General features: G+C 49.4%; 1 protein-coding gene across 1 annotated transcript in view; it reads right to left on the bottom strand.

Annotated features, from left to right (window-relative positions):
- The window catches only part of PTK2B (protein tyrosine kinase 2 beta), a 108,323-nt gene that overhangs the window by 5,034 nt on the left and 82,018 nt on the right, over positions 1–21,271 (bottom strand). Inside the window, exons 6-26 of the mRNA XM_081075640.1 lie at positions 20,676–20,738; positions 20,409–20,463; positions 19,824–19,964; positions 19,392–19,466; positions 18,696–18,797; positions 17,775–17,892; positions 17,169–17,208; positions 16,692–16,738; positions 15,759–15,809; positions 15,213–15,310; positions 14,300–14,384; positions 13,956–14,056; positions 13,579–13,694; positions 11,745–11,845; positions 11,471–11,560; positions 10,395–10,599; positions 7,657–7,765; positions 6,374–6,439; positions 5,101–5,226; positions 635–781; positions 378–413 (exon numbers count right to left, since the gene is read on the bottom strand). Coding sequence (XP_080931766.1) covers positions 378–413; positions 635–781; positions 5,101–5,226; positions 6,374–6,439; positions 7,657–7,765; positions 10,395–10,599; positions 11,471–11,560; positions 11,745–11,845; positions 13,579–13,694; positions 13,956–14,056; positions 14,300–14,384; positions 15,213–15,310; positions 15,759–15,809; positions 16,692–16,738; positions 17,169–17,208; positions 17,775–17,892; positions 18,696–18,797; positions 19,392–19,466; positions 19,824–19,964; positions 20,409–20,463; positions 20,676–20,738 — 1,972 coding nt within the window. The remainder of the gene's footprint in view (positions 1–377; positions 414–634; positions 782–5,100; positions 5,227–6,373; positions 6,440–7,656; positions 7,766–10,394; positions 10,600–11,470; positions 11,561–11,744; positions 11,846–13,578; positions 13,695–13,955; positions 14,057–14,299; positions 14,385–15,212; positions 15,311–15,758; positions 15,810–16,691; positions 16,739–17,168; positions 17,209–17,774; positions 17,893–18,695; positions 18,798–19,391; positions 19,467–19,823; positions 19,965–20,408; positions 20,464–20,675; positions 20,739–21,271) is intronic.

The following is a 21,271-nucleotide window of genomic DNA, read 5'->3' as shown; positions in this document are numbered from 1 at the left end:
TGGAAGGAAGGAAAGAAAACACGTCACGAATGTGGCTCTGGGGAAAACCCACTCCCCCCTTGACTTATTTCCCATCCCCTCAACTGTGCATTTAGAGATTTAGAGATTATAGCCATGGGGGTGTCTGGGGAGATCCTGACCAAAAGCGATCCGGGGGCACGCCCTTCCTTTCTAAGAGGCTGAAGGGACTGGGGCACAGAAAGGTGGCACTAAGCCTAGCAATTAAGTGAGGGCCCAGGCAAGGGGCCTTGTGGAGATCAGACTAATGATAAAGGATGTACTTCCAAGGTGAGAGTCAGAACGGCAGAGAAGGGCAGGTCTGAGGCCCTGAGCTGGGGTCCTACACACTAAGGTAGAGACTTCTCCGGGTGACTTACCAATGGGGACCTGTCATTCATGTAAACCATGGGGTCCTGCAGAGAAGGAAACCAAAGCAAAGGACTTAGAATTCCAGAACTAAAACCCCCAAGAATGCAGAGAGCATTCACTCTAGTCAGCGGGGGGAGGTGGAAGAGGACACAAAATGACAGGATGGCACGGCCATCTCTCCCATGCAAGCACTTTTGTCAAAATGTCTTGAGCAGTGCTGCAGAGAACGATGTCCCGTCCCACCCATGGCTCAGCGGCTGCTCACCAAGGACTTCTCCTCCTGCCTCAGCCACTGGTTATCTTCCACCATCTGCTTCTGCTGCCTGTCCAGGATCTGCCGCATCTTGACCCTCTCGGCCTCCCATAGCTGCTGGGCCTCTTCTCGGCTGCTGGGTCGGATGAAGTCCTCCTCCTGGGAGGACAGTGGGGAGAGAGGAGAGGACACAGTGAGCTCAGTTCCCAGACTTAGACGGCAGTCCTCTGGAGAGCCTGGTGGGGGCCACAAGCCTTGGTTTCGCCAGCTGCTTTTTTCTTGTAACGTTGTTCTTAAATCCGCAGCCACGTATGCGACAGTTCTTATTGAGTCCTTCAGCCCCAAGCATATGCCTACACTGTGGTGTAATGTCAAACCCGGATCACAGTGCTTAACATGCATTGTACTCAAACGATCACATGATCTGTTAAGACAATTTTATTTTCCAACTACTGCCCCAATGTTATTTTCTCAGTTTGCATTTGTCATGGTTGCTGTCACTTAATAAACTGAGAAGTGCAAAGCCAGCTTTCTGGAAAGCCTTGGGTGTTTATCTCCACCTAAGCACCATGGCAGCAGGTCTGGAAGCTTTGGGAAACAGTGGTGTTGCCTCTCGCCCCATGGTATGCAGTCCTGCAAAGCTGCTCCCGGCGGCGCAGAGCCTGAGAGAAGGGGCAAGAACACGCACCCACCTGATTGTGCCTTTTTTATTAAGACACACTGTTTATTAAGATAGTAGTTTAGGTTATTTAACCAAAGGTTACAAAAATGCATGAGCTAAGCGATAAAGTGAAGAACAACACTCTAAAGAAACATAGATGTCTAGATACGCAATAAATGCTTCCTCTCCTAGCTTTATTAATCTAACCCTTGTTTAAACTCATTTGGTGGGGCACGGGGGCTTGGACCTACTCATAGCTTTACTTGCTAGTTCTTCAACAGGAGGCGTTGCATGTTTTCTTACTACTGCGTTTCTTTCCATCTTCCCTGGGGTTCCTTTATTTAATTCTGTGCTCCATCCCTTCAGACTTGCTTTTTCCTGCTGCACACCTTGCACCTGGACTCACGGACTCATGAGTGTTATTGGCGTTCTTGGGATTTCATGAAGCCCAAGATGGCCTCTGCCAGGGGCAGACCCTCCCTATGGCATCCAGGCCAGCAGACACCTCGGGTCCTTTTCTTTCAAGTGGGCATTTTACATTCAAGTCACTTGCATAAAATGCGAAAAATTATTCTTTATCGACTTTAGCAAGTCATAATCTCTGCCAAGCCTCTAAAAATATTTTCCCCACTAAACTCTCTAAAACACACTTGATGGTAACAACAAAGTTTAAAGATGGTTATATTGGGATGTTTTTCCTTGTGCTCACTGAGCACCAATTACCACTCTCAATTTCTAACAGTACTTCTCCCCAAAACTTAGATTACTTGCTGAGATATTCTTTGTTCATTATTCTATTGAACAATTATTTATTAAGCACCTACTATGTGGCAGGCATAGGGATGGATGCTGGGAAGAGCAGTGATGATAACATATGTAATGTTCCTGTTCTCATGGGGCTAAGGAAACAACAGTTAGACTGGGTTTCTCAACCTCGGTAGTATTGACATTTGGGGCCAGATAAGTCTTTGTTGGGGCAACATTTCCTGTACATTGTAGGATACTTAGCAGCAACACCACCCTCTAGCTGCCTGTAGCACCTCCCCAGCTGCAACAAAAAGACCTCTAGGCATCACCAAATGTCCCCTCAGAGGCAAAATCACTTCAATGAAGAGCTACTGAGTCAGACCTTATTTTAAGAAAGCAAATTTCAGAATATAAGAGTATTTTATAATCATAGAATTGATTAAAAAAATAAGATTTATTTCATAGAGACTGAGGCTCCAAAATGGGGGATTATAAGGCTATAAATATCCCTGAGGATATTAAATGTCAACACCTGCAACCACAATGGTACAGCTACCCAAGGCTACTGACAAATAGTGACAAACAGGAGCTAAGTGTCAAACATTTTGAATATAGAGTTAGAAATCTGCAGGTAAAAGAAAAATGTGTGGGCTGAGGAAGACTAGAGTTAATGCTGGTAGGAGGAGTTACCAAAGTCAATAAAACACTATGTAATTTGTAAGTGCTGAAAAAAGGCTCCCACCACACAAATGTTTAGTAAGCCCCAGGCCTGATCAGCATCTTACAAAATATTTTAAGATGCATTTGAAGATTTGTTCCTATGTCTTCCAATGTCATAATTCAATTCAAGGAAAAAAGGAGATTTTAAAAAATTGAAACTCTTTAGTATTTACTTGTCTGAAATGTACCTCAGGTATTCTTATCAGGCAATGGATACGTACACTGTTGGTCACTCTTAAAAGGGATCAGGTACTTGTGGTGTTTTAAAATGAATCTCACAAGCTGTGACCCTTCCAGAATTTGGCTATCCACCCCTTACCACCAGCAGCCTTATTTCCACACCCACATGAACACTTTCTTTTAGCCAAATAGATCCTGAACCTGCCCTGTGGTTTCCCATCACTCAGTGTTAGCTCCTACTGAGACCTCTGTCTCTTTTCTCCCCTGAATCCCAGTTTCTTCCTGTCCAAATCTTACCCATCCTTCAAGGCCCAGCTGGAAAAAGAAGCTGAAAAGAGTTGTTCTCCTCTCTGAACTCCCACTGCACTTTTGATGTGTGCCACTCACAGCTTTCTGGCTTGTGTTACAGGTAGGTGTATACCTGGCCTGTTACTTCAGGCCAACTGTAAGCTCACTGAAGACAGAATCGTCTTGGTCTCCCTTCAGCACCTAGGACAGCTCTCAGCAAAGCATTCCTGCGAAAGGTACTGTCTATTGAATTTTACTGTTATTTTAAACCTCAATTGTGAGGTCTTCAAGAGGGGGATTGCGCCCATCCTGACTCTGGTGTGGAATCCCACAGATTCCCAGAGGAGTCAGGCAATAGAGTCAGTCAGTAGAAAAATTGTTTTTATGGGAAAACCAGCTCTAATTTTTTGTTAAATGCTTTCAGATGCTTTGCAGGGAGCCTATTATACCTTTTCAGCATTCTACCTGAGGAGCCTTTCTCAATGTTTCTAATGTATGCCATAAAATGGAGTTTATATTGTTAACCTTTTTTGGTTTATTTTAAGAAATGCTCATTATGTTCTTTCAGGCAGTTCTTTTAGGCAAGTGCTTTTAAACCCCTGACACAAAAGGTCTTTTTTCATGCTGCACAGTCTGTCTTCATGGAACTGAACAAAGTCCTTATGGTGAAGCAGGATTAGACAAAGGCAATGCCACCCCATCGAACATGCAAAATAGCTTCTTCCTAAAAGGTCACATTTTAAAGCAAAATTCACTAAAACTCAATTAATTACAAATAAAGAATGAAGGGCAGGAGGGTGGAGGGATTGAACACTGCCTAAATTATAGTGCATACTTTAAAATGCAGTTTTATTATTGCTAAGTGTATGCTAAGATATAAATTGGTTAAATTAATGTAAAAGAGAAAATAGAGGTAGGTCGGGAAAATTTATTTCACAACAGGTCTTGATGCCTAGAATTCTAAGTTATATTACTCATTTCAAAAGTTGACTAAATTAAGAATAATGGCACAGAATGCATCAACATATGTACTTTTCTACATTTTCTAAATCTATTGAAATAATCATGTAGTTTTTCCAAAAATTTTTAGAGTCATGTATGCTGAGCCTGAAATATCAGAGTTAGAACTAAAATAATAAAGGCTTTAGCTGGTTTTGTCACATATCAAGACTCAGCTTAGTAAAATATATTAAGTGTTGATGGCAACTGACCACAAGGACTATTTGTACTGAAGGACAAAGGAGTGGTGACAAGTGACAGGAAGGCAAGCGAAGGGTTTTGTTTTGTTTTTTTACAAGACTTGACAATCAGATGCTAATCCATGAAGTACTCAGGGCTTCACTGACCATTGACAACAAAGAGGTGACTGGGGAGGGTGGCTTAGTCCCCAAACTACTTCCCATGCAGCAGCAACTTTTACAAAAGCAGCAGGAACAGAAGCCAAAAGGAAGCCCTTCCTTTGACAAGAGACTGAGCAACCAAAGCGATCAGGCAGGAAGGGCAGAGTAGGGCAGAACCTCCCGGATCTGTTATCTTCTGACACCGAAAGGCTTGGTTGCCCTCTGCCCACAAGACTCCTCACTACATCCAGAGCTCAGAAAAGGGGGAGATTCTGCATCATTTAACATAGCACCAGAGTATAGACAGGGGCAGGTCCACATCCAGCTGGTGTCCTCAGGAACAGAACCTGGCTTGGCCCCCAGCCTCTGATGTGTTTGCAAAGGTGAGGGGGGTCAGAGAGCCCCTGAGTGGCCTGACTAGAGCATGGAAGCATAGAGGGCACCTCCTGAGCCTGAGGATGTGGGGTTCCCGGTATCCCAGGTACCTCCCTCCATCAGCCTCCTCGGTCCGGGCTGGGACCCAGCATGCAGAGCCCTCTTACCCGCATGCTGTGGCGCTTGAAGACATTGTGCCGGTGGAGAGGTGGGGTGTGCAGCGAGTTTACAGGAGATGGATACTCCATAGGGCTGGTGAGCGTAGGTGAGCTGGCACACAGACCCTCAGGGACCTATTCAGGAGAAGCAAAGAAGCACCAGGCACAGGGACAAGGCAAGAAAGTGGACAATTAGCTGCTACAAACATGAGCACAAAGAAACGATACATGAGCACCGTGGGAAAACCAGGACTCTCTCTCTAGGAGCTAATAAAGAATGTGGGCATCTCATTGGCCCTGTTTGGGAGACGTGGTGGAGCAAAATACATGGCTCTTGGCTAGGTGTCAGCCCAGCTACTGTGGCCTTATTCATCTAACAGCCCTCCCCATGGGACTCTGTATATGATGGGTCCACACATGTGACTGACCTACTGAGTACGTCTCCTCCTTCAGGGACTCTTCAAAAAAGAGTTATACTTCATAGTCATGTTACAAACTGACAGATATGATTAGCACACACGTGTGTGTGTGTGTATGTGCATATAGTTCTAAATCACTACTTTAAACATCACAAAAAGATATGTTCCTTCTTAGCAACATCGCCCTTATCTTCTGCATCAAGATTTTTTCTTCACATGAAGAGGATTTATCTGTTAGGTTTTGGTTGGGCTTGTTTTAGCACTGGGTAATGACTCTAAATTGAGGGATGTAGGAGCAGAAAAGAGAAGGGCCCAGGCTCCCTATGACTAAGGTGGAAGAGAGAGACATAGGCAAGAGACATCCTGAGACAGGGACCTACAGCTTGGGAAGATCCATGGTTGGTGATGACTAAGGTGGGAGGAAAGCTCAGATGGAACCCTTCTCTCTCTTCACTGGCCACCTAGGTCCTGGCCAGGGCCTCTGTGGGGAGCCCCCAGGGGGCAATTTCATTCTCTGGGGAACACCAATTGTCCCTGACTACCTGGGACTCCTTTTCAGAAGGCTCTGCTCAAGGTAGGACGACAAGGTGGCTTTAGGCACGCTGTAAGCAGGCAAACAGAGCAGCAAACACTGTGGACAGATGGACTGGACTTAAGGCACATCTTAGCTGAGCACAGCCTGATAGAATTGCATTTTGATCTCTGGGTATTCTGAGTTCAAATTCTTTTCCAGGTACCGATGTAGGCGATATCCATTACCTGAGCAGGTCGTTGCTGCTCCTCAAAGGCATGAGAATGGAATTTCAGGAAGAACCAAGATAAGAAATGGCCCTGAAATTTCCCAGCCCTCTGGTTATGTTTACCTGGAATTGTAGGTTGGGAGCCAGAAGGTTGGTTTGTGGAGGGGGTCTGTACTTCGGCCGACTGGGCTGGAGAGAGAACACAGAGAGAAATCAGTCTTTGACTCTCATCCCGAGGGAACGCAGCTCACCAAGGGTAGTACCAGGTCAGAGGCAGGTCAGGCTTGTTCAGAATGAAGAAGAGGAGGGACAAAGTTATCATTACATCCACTGAGCTGAGTGATGGGAAGGTACAAAGGGGCGGGAGTCTCTGCCCTCCTGGGGGCCATGGCTAATTGGAGGGGTTACTGATCTCTGTGTGGCTGGCCTCTCTGGATGTGGGAGCACCTCCCAAGTAGCACTCAAGAGCCACAGACATCCAGAGGTAGAAGGTCACGGAAGTCTCAGGCACTCACAGCAGATTCATGGAAGAGATGAAAACAGAACTGGGCCCTGAATGAGGGAATGAGGAGAGCATGCCAGGCAAGGAAGACAGGAAAAAAAAAATGGACTGAATGTTTCTGTTCCCCTCAAATTCCTATGTTGAAGCCCTACCTTGCAGTGTGATGGTATGTTAAGGCAGGGTCTTTGGGAGGTAAGATGGGTCAGATGAGATCATGAGGGTGCGTCCTCTATGTTGGGATTAGTGTCTTTATAACAATACGAAGAAGCACCAGACCTCTCGCTCTCTGTGCACTGTGAGGACACAGTGAGGAGGTGGCTGTCTGCAAACCATGAAGAATCCTCACCAGACACTGAACCTGCCAGCACCTTGATTTTGGACTTCCCGGCTTCCCCAACTGTCTATTGTGTAAGCCAGCTGGTCTGTGGTATTCTGTTATGGCAGCCTGAGCTGACTACTACAGGCATGATCCCTCAAAACCCACCCACTTAACAGTGTGGCTTCTGAGCCCAGAGATGCCACGGAGGGTATGGACACAAAGACTGGTCCTAAGGGCCCCAGGGACACTCCCCACTCATGTGCCCTCAGGGGGATCTAATTTGTCCCTAAAACATGCCAGAAAGAAAAGTGCTTGAGCCTCTCAAGGGAAGCGTTCCCAGGGTGCTTCCCTGCCCTCGGCTTCCCTGCTCACAGGCGCCTGCTATCTTGCTGTCTCAGATTCCACCCGCCAGGGCACTGAAGTGGTGGGGGCTGATAGAAGATTGGGTTCAGGGGCTGAGAAGGCTGTCGGGGCACATCCTGTCTATGCTGTGAGGTGGGGAGTCATATAATCAGGCCAGGAGTGTGTCAGACAGGTGCCCAGCTCTGCTGTGATTCAGACCGATGAGGCCAGGCCTTGGCTTACCTTGGGTGGGGGTTCCTGGAAGGCTATGGGCTCCAAGATTTTCGGAGGTCGGTAGCGAGCATTCCTCTCCTGTTCTATAGAGATGTCCTTTTCCATCTGATAAATATCACTGCAAAGGAGTAAGGCAGGTAAGGAGAAACAAGGTGAAAAATGCTAGTGGAGGTTCCTCTCTGCACTCCACGGAAGCCTGGAGAGAACCAGAGGACGACCACCAGATGCCATTTTCATTTCCTCTGCAGAGTTCACTGGGGAGAGACAGGCTGAGACATGGACCCTGAGGCTGCTCCCACACTGAGGTTGGGAGGACCACAGGAATGGATGAATCCACGGTGGGAAAAAGTCCTTGGACAGCCAGTCACAGCCCAACCTGGCCTTGGAAGCCTGTCTCCAGCCCACCTCCCCATGCTTCTTGCCCTCCTGTGCCTGCTACGGCACTGATCCCCTATAGGATTTCTGATGTCCCAGCCAATGTCATGACCAAGGCCTGGGTTCTACATCTCCCATGTTTTTTCATTAAACATCCCAGCAGTGCATTTCCGGTGTGTGCTAAAGGAAAGAGCTGTGGGCCCCTCCCACGTTGGCCATGTGCATGCTTCTTGCCTTTCTTACCCCATTCAGTGGTTCCCAACCTAGGAATTATAGATCCCAGAGCAATCTGGAATGATGGCAGATGTCCATGAATCCACACACTCACATGTGTACCACAGATTGTCTGTAGACCAGGTATTATGTACTATTGAAACAAATTTCTACACCCAAGATGGAGGCGCTTCAGGCTGCCACATCAGCAAACCAAGATTCAGATAACTTTCATGTCCCTCCAAATTCTTTGCCTGTCCAGAATCACAGTGTAACCAGTCAGCCAATCCCCAAACGCTAAGACAACTCTGGCGTCTATACTTACTTCCTCGTTCCTTATTCATTTTCTAGTTTTCTCTTCCTTGCTCCTTATTCTTTATCCTATTAAAGCTTCCTGTTTTCTGCCCCATTTTGTTGTGCCCTGGCCCCTTGGGAAAAGAGACTGCCCCCTTCAATGGAATGTTAAATAGACTTGGTGTCACCTAAATTGTCTTCTTTCATCACTTTTAGTAGTACCACTGAATACATATTTGGTGGTGTGTTTTCAGATGTAATGCATTATTTTGTGTGTAATAAAACATTCACCCTATGGCTTGCCACATTTTGTTCATCAATAGATACTAAAAGCAGAACTCTCATGACATAGAGGTATTCTCAAACTTTAACATTGAAAGGGCTCTTCTTATTCCCCAAAGATTGGGAACGCTCATTAAATTCTTCCTAACTCTCTGGAGGACTGCCAAGCTGTGGCTTGGGGGAGGTCTCCTGAGGTCATTGGGGTCCTTGGGTATTTTGCAGATCACACCAGAAAGGCCAGCTCTTCCCTCTATCCACGGCTGGGCGCTGGCCTGGTGCCCCCTATGGGCATCCCTCTCAGCCTGGGACAGGTACCTTGTCACAGCTCCCCATGGTTCTCAAGCCCCAGAATGAATTAAGAACCCTCACCTCAGGGCTTTGGCCCTCTCAAGTCACATATTTCAAATACTTTTCTCCTGGAATCCATTGGTTTTCCTAATCAAACTTTATATGGGACAAACAGATGAGACTAAAATCAATGAGGAGTGTCCACGAAGGGACAGACAGGAACAAAGAGGTCTTTTAAGCTGGAGGTCTTGCACACTGTTGGAACCTCTTCCCCTACAAAGAAAGACAGTATCCTTCCCACTGCCCTGGCCTGGGTATTCCCAGCATCACTTCCTGGGTACCTCCAGTGTCCATTTTCTTGTCCTAAAAAAACGCCAGCATGTTGACTACAGGGTTCAAAGTTGTGCTATTTAGCACGAGCCAAGCACTAGACTCCCTAAAACAGGGGTCAGCAAACATCGCCCCCAGGCCAAGTTTTGCCCTCACCTATTTTTGAATGGCCCCAAGCTAAAAATGGTTTTTAATTTTTTTAATGATTGAAAAGATAAAAAGAAGAAAAATATTTCATGGCATGTGAAAATTATGTTATATTCACATTTTAGAATCCACAAGTAAAGTCTTACTGAAACCCATTCATTACCTGTTGCCTATGGCTGCTTTCAGAGACAATGGTAGAGCTGAATATGTTCAATGAAGACTGCATAGTGTGCAAAGCCCAAAATATTTACTCTCTAGCCTTTTATAGAAAAAGTTTGCAGAATCCCGCCCTAAGAGATGCTAAAAGAAGTCAGACCACCCGGAAGTTGATGGCTGGAGGGCCACCAAGGAAACAGAAGACCTTCTAAAAGGTTGACAGCACTTCACCAGGGACCTCCCAGGACTCAGGAAATAATGGCTCTTGGGCACCGGAGGAGGATCAGACCCTCAGGCTGCAGATACGCCATTCAGAAGGGAGAAGTGAGCCCTGGGCCACTGTCTTCACCACAGGGCTGATTCCCTTCCCTGCGATCTGAGAGGAAAAATCAAAGGTGCTGTGCTTCCGCTGGGAGGATCGGTGAAGTCCAACTTGGACACATGGCTCTGTGTTGGTCAGATGGCAGGTCCTGGTGCCAATTCCAGGCCTACCTGTCCCTGTCTTGGGTGAGTCACCAGCTCTGAACACGATCTCTCCTCCACAAGGTGGGAACAAGGACCCTGATGAATGTTGTTTAGGGATGGTGGAGGTAAATGTCTAAGTGCTGCTGTAGAAACTGGGGGCCCTGTGCCCACATCCCCCACCCCTGCTCCATGCTCACCTGAGGCTGCACACGAGCTCGGTGAAGCGGGGCCGCTCACTGGGGTCATAGTCCCAGCAGCGGGTCATGAGGGTGTAGAGGACAGGTGGGCAGAGGTCGGGCTTGGGTAGTCGGTCACCCTTCTCTAGCACTGCGATGACATCCTTGTTCTCCAGCCAGAAGAAGGGCTGCTTGCCGAAGCTCAGTATCTCCCACAGGCACACAGCTGATGGCAGGAGGAGATGGTTCAGGACCCGCCCTGGGGGCGACTTGTGCCTGGAGGGGCCAGTCCACCCTCTCTAGGAGCAACCATGGCCGTCAGCACTCAGTCCCTGCTGGGAGGACCGCCTGTATTCCCTCGCATCCCTGCCCACCATGATGGCCCACTGAGGGACCAGTCACCTGCATCTGTAAATGAACTAAAGTCCCCCTCTCTCTGTCCCCTCCACATGGAAATAGTAGGGATCTGTAGGTTGAAGAGGAGCCATCAAAGGCACCCTGTTGGGACCATTGGTGCCTTCTCTTAGGAGAGAATGAAGGCTCTACCAGAAAGCGCGGTTTGAAGCGGATGCGTGCTGCCTATGTGATCCAGGGCCAGTCCCTGACTTGCCTGAGCCTGAGCTTCCTTATCTGGAAACTGAGAAGAAGAAGAAGAAGGAGATTTTGCTGGTCAGCTGTGAAGAACCGAGAGGGGTAATCTACGAGGCTATGTGCTCCATAAGGGTCAGTGTATCACCTAGTTTTGTCCTCACCTCTCCCTGTACCTCCTTCTCAGAACAAAGCTCAGAGTTTGCCTTTGAGGGTCCCCACCATTATATCCCCACACGAGTCCCTAGGACTGGTTGGCAGCGTACACACTCCCCTCAAGAGCCTTTTCCAGATAAATGAACCAACATCATCCTGGCCAGCCCTTAGCCCATATCACCTCAACCCACCACTGGCCTCCCACCCCTGACACTTTTCAGTGGCTGCAGCAAAATAGAACCCTGGCAACCTGGTGGTGGGGTCCAGACCCCTGCATCCTGCACCTCCTCTTAGCTTGGTCATGGAGGTGAGAATTGGAACCCTCGTCCACACTTTCCTGAAACTCAACTCACCAAACATCCAGACGTCGCTGGCCATGGTGAAACGGCGGAAGTTAATAGACTCAGGCGACATCCATTTGATGGGCAGACGAGTCACAGAGGCTTTGGGTTGGCAAAGAGGTTTACAGGAGATATTTGGGGAAGAAAGATCCAGAATTATCCAAAAATACAGGCTATTCTCTGAAGACCCAAGGACCTATGGACCCTTGATCATAGCCTTTTTTCTGGGTCTTTGGCTTTAGTGACCAGTCCAGGGGCAGAGCAGAGGTTGGAATGTCCCCCTCACCTTTGTAATAGTCCTCATTCTCAATGTACCGGGAAAGGCCGAAGTCTCCCAGCTTCACACACTCAGCGGAGGCCACCAGGATGTTTCGGACGGCAATGTCCCTGGAAGAAGGATACAAAGATAAAGGTGAGGTGATTCAGAATACTTCAGACAGACAGACAGACAGACAGACAGAGAGACAGACAGTCAAACAGACAGAGGAAAGTGTCTGTCAGGGACCCAGCATTCAGAGCAGAGTCAGGCAGCTTCTGTCAGTCAGCCCTTCCCTGACCCACTGAGCCATCTTGCTGAAGCCCAGCTCAGGTGGGAGCCTGGACTGGCCCTCCAATCCCTGCCACACACCAGGGGCTTTGTCATTTCCTATCACCTTTAACATGTGCCTTCAGTGTGAAACCTATTTCGGGTTCCGGGACTTATTCCTTATGTTTTCCCGCTTTATTGCTTATATTGTCCCCTCTGCCAGGAATGTGGCCACCTTGCTGATTCTCCAAGGAAGAACCCTGACAACTGTCCTGGTCATAATTATTCTCTCCTCATTCTGCAGCTCCACAGGACTGTGTAGGCTTTTGCGATGGCTCAGAGCAGGAGCAGCAGCTCGTAGCTAACTTCAATGGAATGCTAGGATAGCCAGGACCAACCAAGTGCTTTACACACCCCAAGTCGTGACACAGAGACCCTCGGGACCCTGTGGTACAGAGAAGGAAACCAGCACAGAGAGTGGGAGGAACTTGCCCAACAGGTTACTGGTGGGTCAGCCTGGGCAGCGTAACTCCAGAGCTAGGCTCTCACCCTCCCAGTGGAGCACTCGCTGACTCAGTTTACCTGCTATTCCTGCATCACTTCTTACCCCAAATTGGTTCATCTGCTGGTTTCTCATAAGCAGGCTCACTCCCTGTCATTCGTCTTTATTATTGAAAAGGTGACTTCAAAGCATGACAATGTCACAGAAACAAAGGAAACACCTATTATCCCACCACCTTGGACCCATGACTAGCTATGTCTCTCATTTTACCCTTGTGCTGGAAGGTAAGGTCCACAAAGAAAGGGATTTGTGTTTGTTTTGATTATGACTTTATCCCAGAGGCTCAAACAGTGTGTGGAGACACAGGGTGGGAGCTCCATAATATTTGTTGAATGAGTGGAAGAATTAATGAATGTTTGTATCCCCCAACATTGCTTTGCATAGTATCATCACAGGGCGCCAAGCTAACGTCAGTGGTGCTGGATTGAAGAATTTACTCATACGCCTGTTCTCTCTCCTCCAGGGGATCATGTCCCCCATGGCAGGGACTTTCTTTCAGGGAATGGGAACAAAGCCAGGTAGAAAGGGGTGGATTCCACAGCTGGAAGGAGAATTGAACTTGGTGGCCTGGGGGCCCTGGGGACCAGAGCAGTGTCAGCTGCTCTGGCTGGAAGGGCTGGCCCCCAGGATCTTCCCAGCGCTGCACAAGCTCAGCCCCACCTGCCTGGGGTGAAGCTACTATCTATGGGATTACCACAGATGCCACCAAATGGGCTAGCAGGAGGAGAGCAAACTATGAGTAAGCAGGAAGCCATTTCCTGGCACCCACAAGGGAGTGGGCTGGAATCCACTGAGTTATAATCAGACACTGAGGACTTTGGATTCACCCTTAAGAACAATCACCCTTAATAAAAAAATATCACTATTTCCACTTTTCAGATGAGTAAACAGGTTCATGAGAGATGCTCAAGTTGTCACATTAGGTAGGACCCAAACTGAGCTTTCTACACTGCTCTGTGTGACAGCAAAGCCCTTCTTTACCGCAAGCTCTCCAGGAGCAGACTGAGGACCCACCTTCCTCCTCAGCCGTACCTGTGGACACAGTTGATGCTCTCCAGATAGGCCATGGCCTTGCAAATCTGCAGCGAGTACAGGATGAGAGTGAGTACTTTCAGAGAGTTCTTGTTTCGCTCCAGGTAGTGTCCCAGCTGCCGGAAGGGGGAAAGTGCCATCAAGACCCAGACACAGCCTCAGCATGCGCCAGAGGCACACGCAGGCAAGAGGCGGGACGTGGGGGAGGGCAAACCCAGGCTGGCAAGACGCTCCAGCAATTTCCTCTACAAACGGTCTCTGGGTTGTTTCCGCAGAATCTAGAAGGCAGGGAGCTCTAACAGCATCCCACCCAGAGGCCCTGCTCAGCTGTGGCCCAAGTGTCATCACTAGGTTCCTCGTCTGCATGTCCAGCTCACCTCCCCGTGGGAATATAGTTCCATGATAATCCAGGTGGGCTCCTCTTCGATGATGCCTATCAGCTTCACGATATGTGGGTGATCCAGATTCTTCATGATCACTGAAATGGGGGAAGAGAGGGATAGGCTGACCGGCTCTAAGGTCCAACATGAGAAATGCGCTTTGCTGCCCCACCTGGAGAAGTGGGAAGGGACACCCCTCCTCCCGATGTGGGTCCCAGCACTGCTCACACCCTCCCCTGCCCGCATTCCAGGCCCCTCTCCTGCCCTGGGGGTCTGGGTAGTCTCCGGGGTCTCATGCAGCTCACGGGGGCCGTGTCTCTCCTCAGAGGACACCTACCTACCTGCCTCACTCATGAACTTCTCCTTGTTGTCGACAGTGCAGTCTTTCTTACAGGTCTTCACAGCTACATTGATTTTCTCCCCTTTCTGCAAGGAGTGTGTAGGGCCCCTCAGTCCAAGCCAATGCCCCAAAGAAAGTGTCCCTTTCTGGTGTCACCATGGTCTTCCCACAGGCTTCCTTCCAGCCGAGGGAAGACAGGTGACATCTGGCTTCCGGGTCTCTGTGTAGTCCATTCTTTCCCCTTTCTGCCTCTCTTCTCGCCCCTTCTCCCCTCTTCTCTGCTCCTCCTCTCCACCCTTCTCCCTTTCTTCTTGATCAGGGTGTGTTAGGACTGGAAAGGACTTTGGAGATCAGGTAACTCGAGTCCCTGGTTGTCCAGCAGAGGAACTGAGGATGAGGGGCCAGGGGATCTGCCCAAGGCGTAGCGGGCATGCGTGGAGCACGTGCACGGCCACCATCAGAGGCACATTGGGTCTCTCTCTATTTTTACTGTTACTTTTTACATGTTTCCTGCCCCTTTCCTTCAGCTCTGCCTTTTCCCCAGGTCTGGTGGAAGCATAACCACAAAGGCAAAGCTTGTCTCTCCCCATGAGTGACCTCAAGACTAACTCCGGCCTCAGATCTACCCATCCTTTCCCCAGAACTGTATTTTAGTACTCTTCCCCATGTGTATTCTCCCACCAAGAATTGGTCACCCCTCTCCTGCTGCTGTCTCTCGTTTGATCCCTGGCATCACTACCCTTCTTGGAAACGACTCTCGTTTTCATCACTCCCCGGGTATGTCATGAGTACTGCGAAGGCTGAGTGCATGAAGACCCACACATGGCTGCCACCTCGAGCCCTAGAAGAGCTACGCTCCTCTCTCATCCTACAGAAAGTGGAAGGGGAGTGTGAGGGAAGAGTCCGGAACTCACGTGATTCGTGTAGACACCTTCATAGACCTCCCCGAAAAAGCCTTCACCAAGAATACGATTCAGAACAACATTTTCCCGGGCGATGCCATACTGTAGTCCTGTGCAGATGGAGAAAGCAGAGTCCCAGGGTTCAGAAACCGGCTGACACCTGGGCATCTGAAAGTACACAGACCCTAATGCTAGGTTCTGCTCTCCTCCTACGTGGGCATTATCAGACTCCCAACAACACCTCAGCCAAGATCCAGGGGCTGGGCTGGTCTGGGAAAGAGGATCTAGAATGTTCTGTTGTTTCAGACCCAGGGAAGAGCCACCTGTTCCCTCTGAAAGCTGGTCCCATCAGACACCGGAAAGGGCAGTAGTGTGGGGATAAGGGAATGATATCGACTTCCAACTCAAAGGTGCCTTGCTCAGGTTTGTCCCTGTCTGAGCCACACATGGGAGCGGACAAAGGAAGAAAGTCCCCCTGTGGTGTCACATGTGTTCATCTCCACCATGTCGCTTCATGGGGCCCTGGCTGTAGCTGACATGGTGAGGTCAAGAATCTACCTCCTGGCCTTCGCAAGGTCTCTTCGGGAATCTCGGCGTAGATGTCTGATTCTGAAATGACAGGGAGAGGACATCCCATTGGCAAGACGCATTCTGCAGGCACCACGAGGAACCAGGAGGGTGGCTCCCATGTCAGGCTAGTAGAACCAAGGCTGACATCACTGGAGGGGAGGGGGCAGGAGCCAGGAGAGAGCTGGGACTCTGCCCCAGGTTTCAGAGTGGCCCCAGAGCCCAGTGTACTCAGCTAGCATCCCTGTTTGCTACTGCCCAGTTGTGTTATTTAGGACAAGGTGGTTAGTCTCCCTTAATCTCAGTTTCCCTGTCTGTGAAATGAATGTTCCTGGGGAATGTCCTAAAGATTGTATAAAATAATGCCGATTATACATTTAACATAGCTATAGACTGAATGTTTGTGATCCCCCAAATTCATATGGTGAAGCCCTGCCCCCCAGGGTGATGATATTTGGAAATGGGGCTTTTGGGAGGTGATTAGGGTTAGATAAAATCATGAGGGTAGGGCCCCCTGATGGGACTAGTGCCCTTGTAAGAAGAGAAAGAGACCAGAGCTCTCCATCTCTGTACCATGTGAGGACACAGAGAGAATGTGGCTGTCTGCAAGCCAGGAAGAATGCTCATCAGGATTCGACCAAGCTGGCACTTCCAATCTCCAGAAATAAATGTCTGTTTTCTAAGCCACCCAGTCAGTGGTATTTTGTTATGGCAGCCTGAGCTGACTCTGACAAACATGGTGCCACATACTAACTACTCAATACATGCCCGTTATTATAATTAATGATATTTTCAGCTGTCATTGAGACATCATAGGGGAATTTCATTTTCCTGTAATTCTGAGGGAATCCTTGATGATGTCACAAAAGAAGGAAGAAGAAAGGCTCTGGGGCCCAGGCAGAGGATAGCAGACGGCGGGCTTACCTATGCTGCAGCTTTCTGAGAGGCGGTGCCGCTGAGCTTCGAGGTTTCTGTAGGAGGAGATGAGAGGGCAGGAGTCAAGTGAGCTCAGAGCCTGACAATGCTTCTCCAGGGCAGCCTCGGCCCACCCTCTTCCACAGCCCCACCGGGAGGGCCACTGTGTCCCCTGCCTGCCTGGAGAACCAACCAGCCTGTTCTAACGGTAATAACCTGGGAGCATGGCTGAGTCGCCAGGAGCAGGAAAGAGGGGACAAGAGCAATCCCCCCTAAGATGATGCCACGTGGCAGTAGGACATAGGAATATCCCTGCAAAAGTTTACTGGTGAAAAATCAACACCAAATTTTAGGGTTCTAACGTTCTTCTTCCCTGGAGCCCAGAAACCAGAAACCCTGGGGCTGGGGACTCCCCGTTTGTTCTGGCTTCTCCTGGCAAGACAGGCTGAGTGCAGGGCCTGTTCCCTGCCCACTGGTTGTACTCACAGCGTGGGGATCTGGGGCAGGCCGTTCCGCTTCTCACCGTCTGGAGAGAGGGGAGGAAGACAGGGAGCTGCAGCCAGGGACCCAGGGCCGTGGATGGATGGCTGACCTCACTGCTATGAGCCAACACAAGGGAGACCCCTCCCCGCCATTCAGTGCTCTGATTGTCAGGGTGGAAGCTGGATAGCCTTTGACCTGAATTGGAATCCTCTTTGTAGAAGAAATTCTTAGGCTTCCTCTTGCCTCTATCTACAAGTTCCAGCCCTGACCCCTGCTTCCTGATCCCATCCTACAACATAGACAGCTGCATAGGAGGGACCAGACATGTTCTAGCACTGGATTACAGCCCTTGGGGGCCACAACATTTCTCCTCTCGAAACCGGCCCCAGGCTGCCCTTGACTCATGGAACCAGGGCTTGTAGCTTGGGACCCAGGATGGGACCACAGAGAACTTCCTGCAGAGCTGGGTGAGCACCTCCACATACTATGAAAGCCATCTCATTCACATGCTAGTCAATGGCTTAGCTTCCCCTGCTCTGTCTCAGGGGCTTGGCTCAGATGTGCCGCCATCTGCCCATTGGGTCAGTTTGCCTGTAAGTAGAAACGCACCTTTCTTGGCATGAATGATGAGAGAGCCTTTGTGCTCCCCCTGCAGCCGGCAGTAACCGTCTATGAGGTCAGCCATGTTCTCAGCCTCTGCCAGAGAAGAGGCTTTGATGGACAAGGACTGTAGAGAAGAGATCAGCCAAGGATGAGACCCCAGAGCCTTGGCTAGAGTCTACCGCACACGTGACTGAAGAAGAAACTGCATACTTAGAAGGAGCAGGACACTGCCCCTCCCCCACCTCCACCTCAATCTCCCCCCAACTCAACAGACACACGGAATCCATCTGGGCCTCTCCTGGGGCTCGGCTTGAATTCCCCGTAACCACCAGGGGGCGCGCTTGTCATCCCTCCCAACTGACCGCCTTAAACTCTAAGAAAGCCAGTTTTTCTAGGTCTGACTTATCTTGGTCTCAGAGTGCATAGCACAATGCCTTAGACCTAATAGGTACAAAACATGCAAGAGCAGAAACTGAAAAAAGGGAAGAGGGAGGGAGTAGCGCAGGGGAAAGACAAATGAAAGGAGAGATAAACAATCTCTTTGCAGTCTGAGGTCTCTTTGATTCTTCTACCCACAAAAAGCCCGGGATCCCTGAGGTCTTGATTCTGAGTCATTGTTCACTTATTCAGATTTAGGCCTATGATTTCTACCTTGATTCTGGTAACCTTTACTTCGCCCCCCCCCCCCCCAAGAACTCCTGCAATTTCTTTCTTGATACTTTTTAAAACAGCTTTGCTTCCTGAGGTAACTTCCTTGTAATTTATCATCATCCTAGTACTTTGTCGAAGAACTACAGTAGGTGCAATTTTCTCAACAAGATCCCAGAAGCCAGGGAACCCTTTGTCTCCTGCCCACTTGAGTACGAATGTCCAACCTGCAGCTGCACCCCCTTGTTTCAGAGCTTCCAGGTACCCAGAGATGCTTACCTGGGGGGCACCGTCAATGCCCAGCTGCAGTACTGCCTGGCCCTCCTCCAGCAGGAGACACCTGATGGACTTGATTTGCTTGAACTCAGCCAGGCAGGTGGGCTACGGGAAAGGGGGTATGTGGGCTTCAGGCCATCCCACTCCGGGGATGAAGCCATGCAAATTAGTGAGTAAGGGGGGGGCAAGGAAAAAGTGGGAACTGGGAGTCTCTCAGGGGCATGAAGAGGGAATCAAAGACTATTAAGGCTGGAAGGATCATCTAGTCCAAGCCCCTCACTTTGTAGAAGAGAAAATGAGTCTGGAGAGCCAGGACTTGCCCAAGGTCATATGCCAAGTTGGTAGCAGAGCCAGGACTTGTCCCACTCCCAGGGGAATGATGGCCCCCACTTGCCATTGAAAGAGCAAGTCTTTTATCTGAGCTAGAAGAGCAGTGATAGTGTCCTTCCCTCTTCTCGCCCCACCTAAACCACTCCTGCCCCCCAGCCTCTGTACAGGGCATAGTCACAGGGAAGTAAAGAACCATCAGCCCCACACTGTTATCCCAAACACTCTCTCTACAGCTGCTCATACCAAGGGCTCTCTACTTTCAGCAATGGGTCAGGAAGAACCAATGGTGCAGCCCAGGGTAGGAGGCAGCAGAGAGAGAAGATGGCTCAGCCGGGGGCTGGGTGGGGCCTGCCCCCAGTCTCTCTCTACCTTTGCATCTTGACTTGTCATCTGGCGGATGCCTTTAGGGCCGATGACCAGGTCCACAGTGATGTTCCATCCTTGCTGAAATAAAAGGAGAGAGGGGACTGTTGCCCAAAGCTCTACTCTCTGCATATTTCAGAAATGTTTTAAAATCCCACAAAGCTAGACACAGGCCACTGTTTCCTGGGCCCTTCAGCTCCTTCCACCCTAAACCCCTGTCATACAGAGTAGCCCTTCCCCCAAACCCTGCCCACCTCCCAGAGTTGGAGCCAAGATTTTAGTTCCCTCCCTGAGGCAAGTAGATCAATGTTAGTTGCATTTTAGGGCAGGTCACTATAAGCAAGCAAAGCCCCTTCCTGGCCCCCTTGGTGGCCCTATAGACCCCTTTCCCAAAAGGCCTTTCAGGTCAGGGAGAGAATAATGAGAGTGAATTATTACAATGAGTTCACAGCGATAGGTCTCCTGGTCAATGTTGGCAAAGCCGGCGAGGGTGTTGAAGAACTTCATGACACACTCCTCCTCCCTAAGTGAGGCGTATTGCTGGAATGTCTGCTGGATCATCTTCCGGAATTGCTTGGGCTGTGGGGAGATGGGCAGGGGTGAGCAGGCTCCTCCAAGCTCTGATTCCTTCCCTTAGTATCTCACCAAAAGCCTGCCTGCCGCTGTAAGACAGTCTCCAGGCCTCTGCCATGAGAGCAACAGTGATCTCTTACCTAAAGCACACACCTGTTGTCTCAAGGGAGGCTCACCATAGCTCTGGGAGGGAGGCAGGGGAGGTAGTGTCCCCAGTGCTCAGGCCACATGGCTTCCAATGTGGAACTGGAGCCAGGTTTCCTGATTCCAAGTCATGGAAAGGGCCCACTGGATGCGTTTTGTCTAGATGGTCCTATGTCCAGATGGCTCAAGGCAGCACAGACACCCTGCCGTATCCCTGAGTATCCCCAGCCCAATCCCTTTGGTTCTGATCTTGGGGAACAGCACAAAGGGGGTCTTTCTGGGCCTCTTGCCTTCTGGTTCCCTTACCTTTAAGCTCTCTTGCATCTGCTTTGGGAAAAACAGGTCTAGCCCCACTTCCTTCCTGAAAGAAGAAGAAAAAAAGCCTCATTTGACTCCTCCTCATCCCTAACCTAGGACTTCTGGCCAATCAGGGAGAGGTGAGAGGGCTTGAGGACTGGGGAGATGGGTCTGGCCTGGCTCTGGTCTTGGGGTGAGTAAAGTAGGGGGTAATTAGGAAAAGCAGGGCAGCAAGAAAAGAAGGGAGGGGAAGCAGGGGCCAATCCCAGGACTTACTCCAGGAGCTCAAAGTTGGACTTTTTGTCAAGTGCATTGTGGGGCATGTCCTTGAAGAACCGCCTAGAGAGAGAGAATAAAAAAGAAATTCATGAAGAGGCTGGTGGCTGGAGAATGAGCCCATCAGAGCCAGGTCATCTAATGCCTACACGTTGGCCTAGAAGCCCCCTTCCCCCACCAGATGTGGGAACAGTGAGGAATTAAAATACATGAAAAATACAACAGCAATTTTAGAATGATTATGGATGTGAATGGAAGAATGTTTAATTAGAAAAAAAGGGGACTCAGGTAACATACCTAGGTCATCCCAATCTCTTGAAATCCAGCTCACTGTCTATATCATTGATTGCCCTTCTCTCATACACCAAAGATCAGTTATTGTGTTACTTTTGACAAAGATGCCCAATCACTTAAGAGTGCCATGCCCTGATCTGTGTTTCTAATGTTTGGAGCAGTTGAACATCACTGGGATGTCCCAGAGAACCAGTCACCACTGTTAATCAGATGTACTGCTTTCCCAGAGATTGAGCTTCACAACCTTCTGGGCTGGGCCCCATCTCAGCTGCTGTCAGTGAGCACCCAATAATCCCCAACTC

This window comes from Rhinolophus hipposideros, assembly GCF_964194185.1.
Source record: "Rhinolophus hipposideros genome assembly, chromosome: 16".
Taxonomy (NCBI): Eukaryota; Metazoa; Chordata; class Mammalia; order Chiroptera; family Rhinolophidae; genus Rhinolophus; species Rhinolophus hipposideros.
Note: the sequence above shows the minus strand (reverse complement) of the source record. Positions and strands in the feature narration are given on the sequence as shown.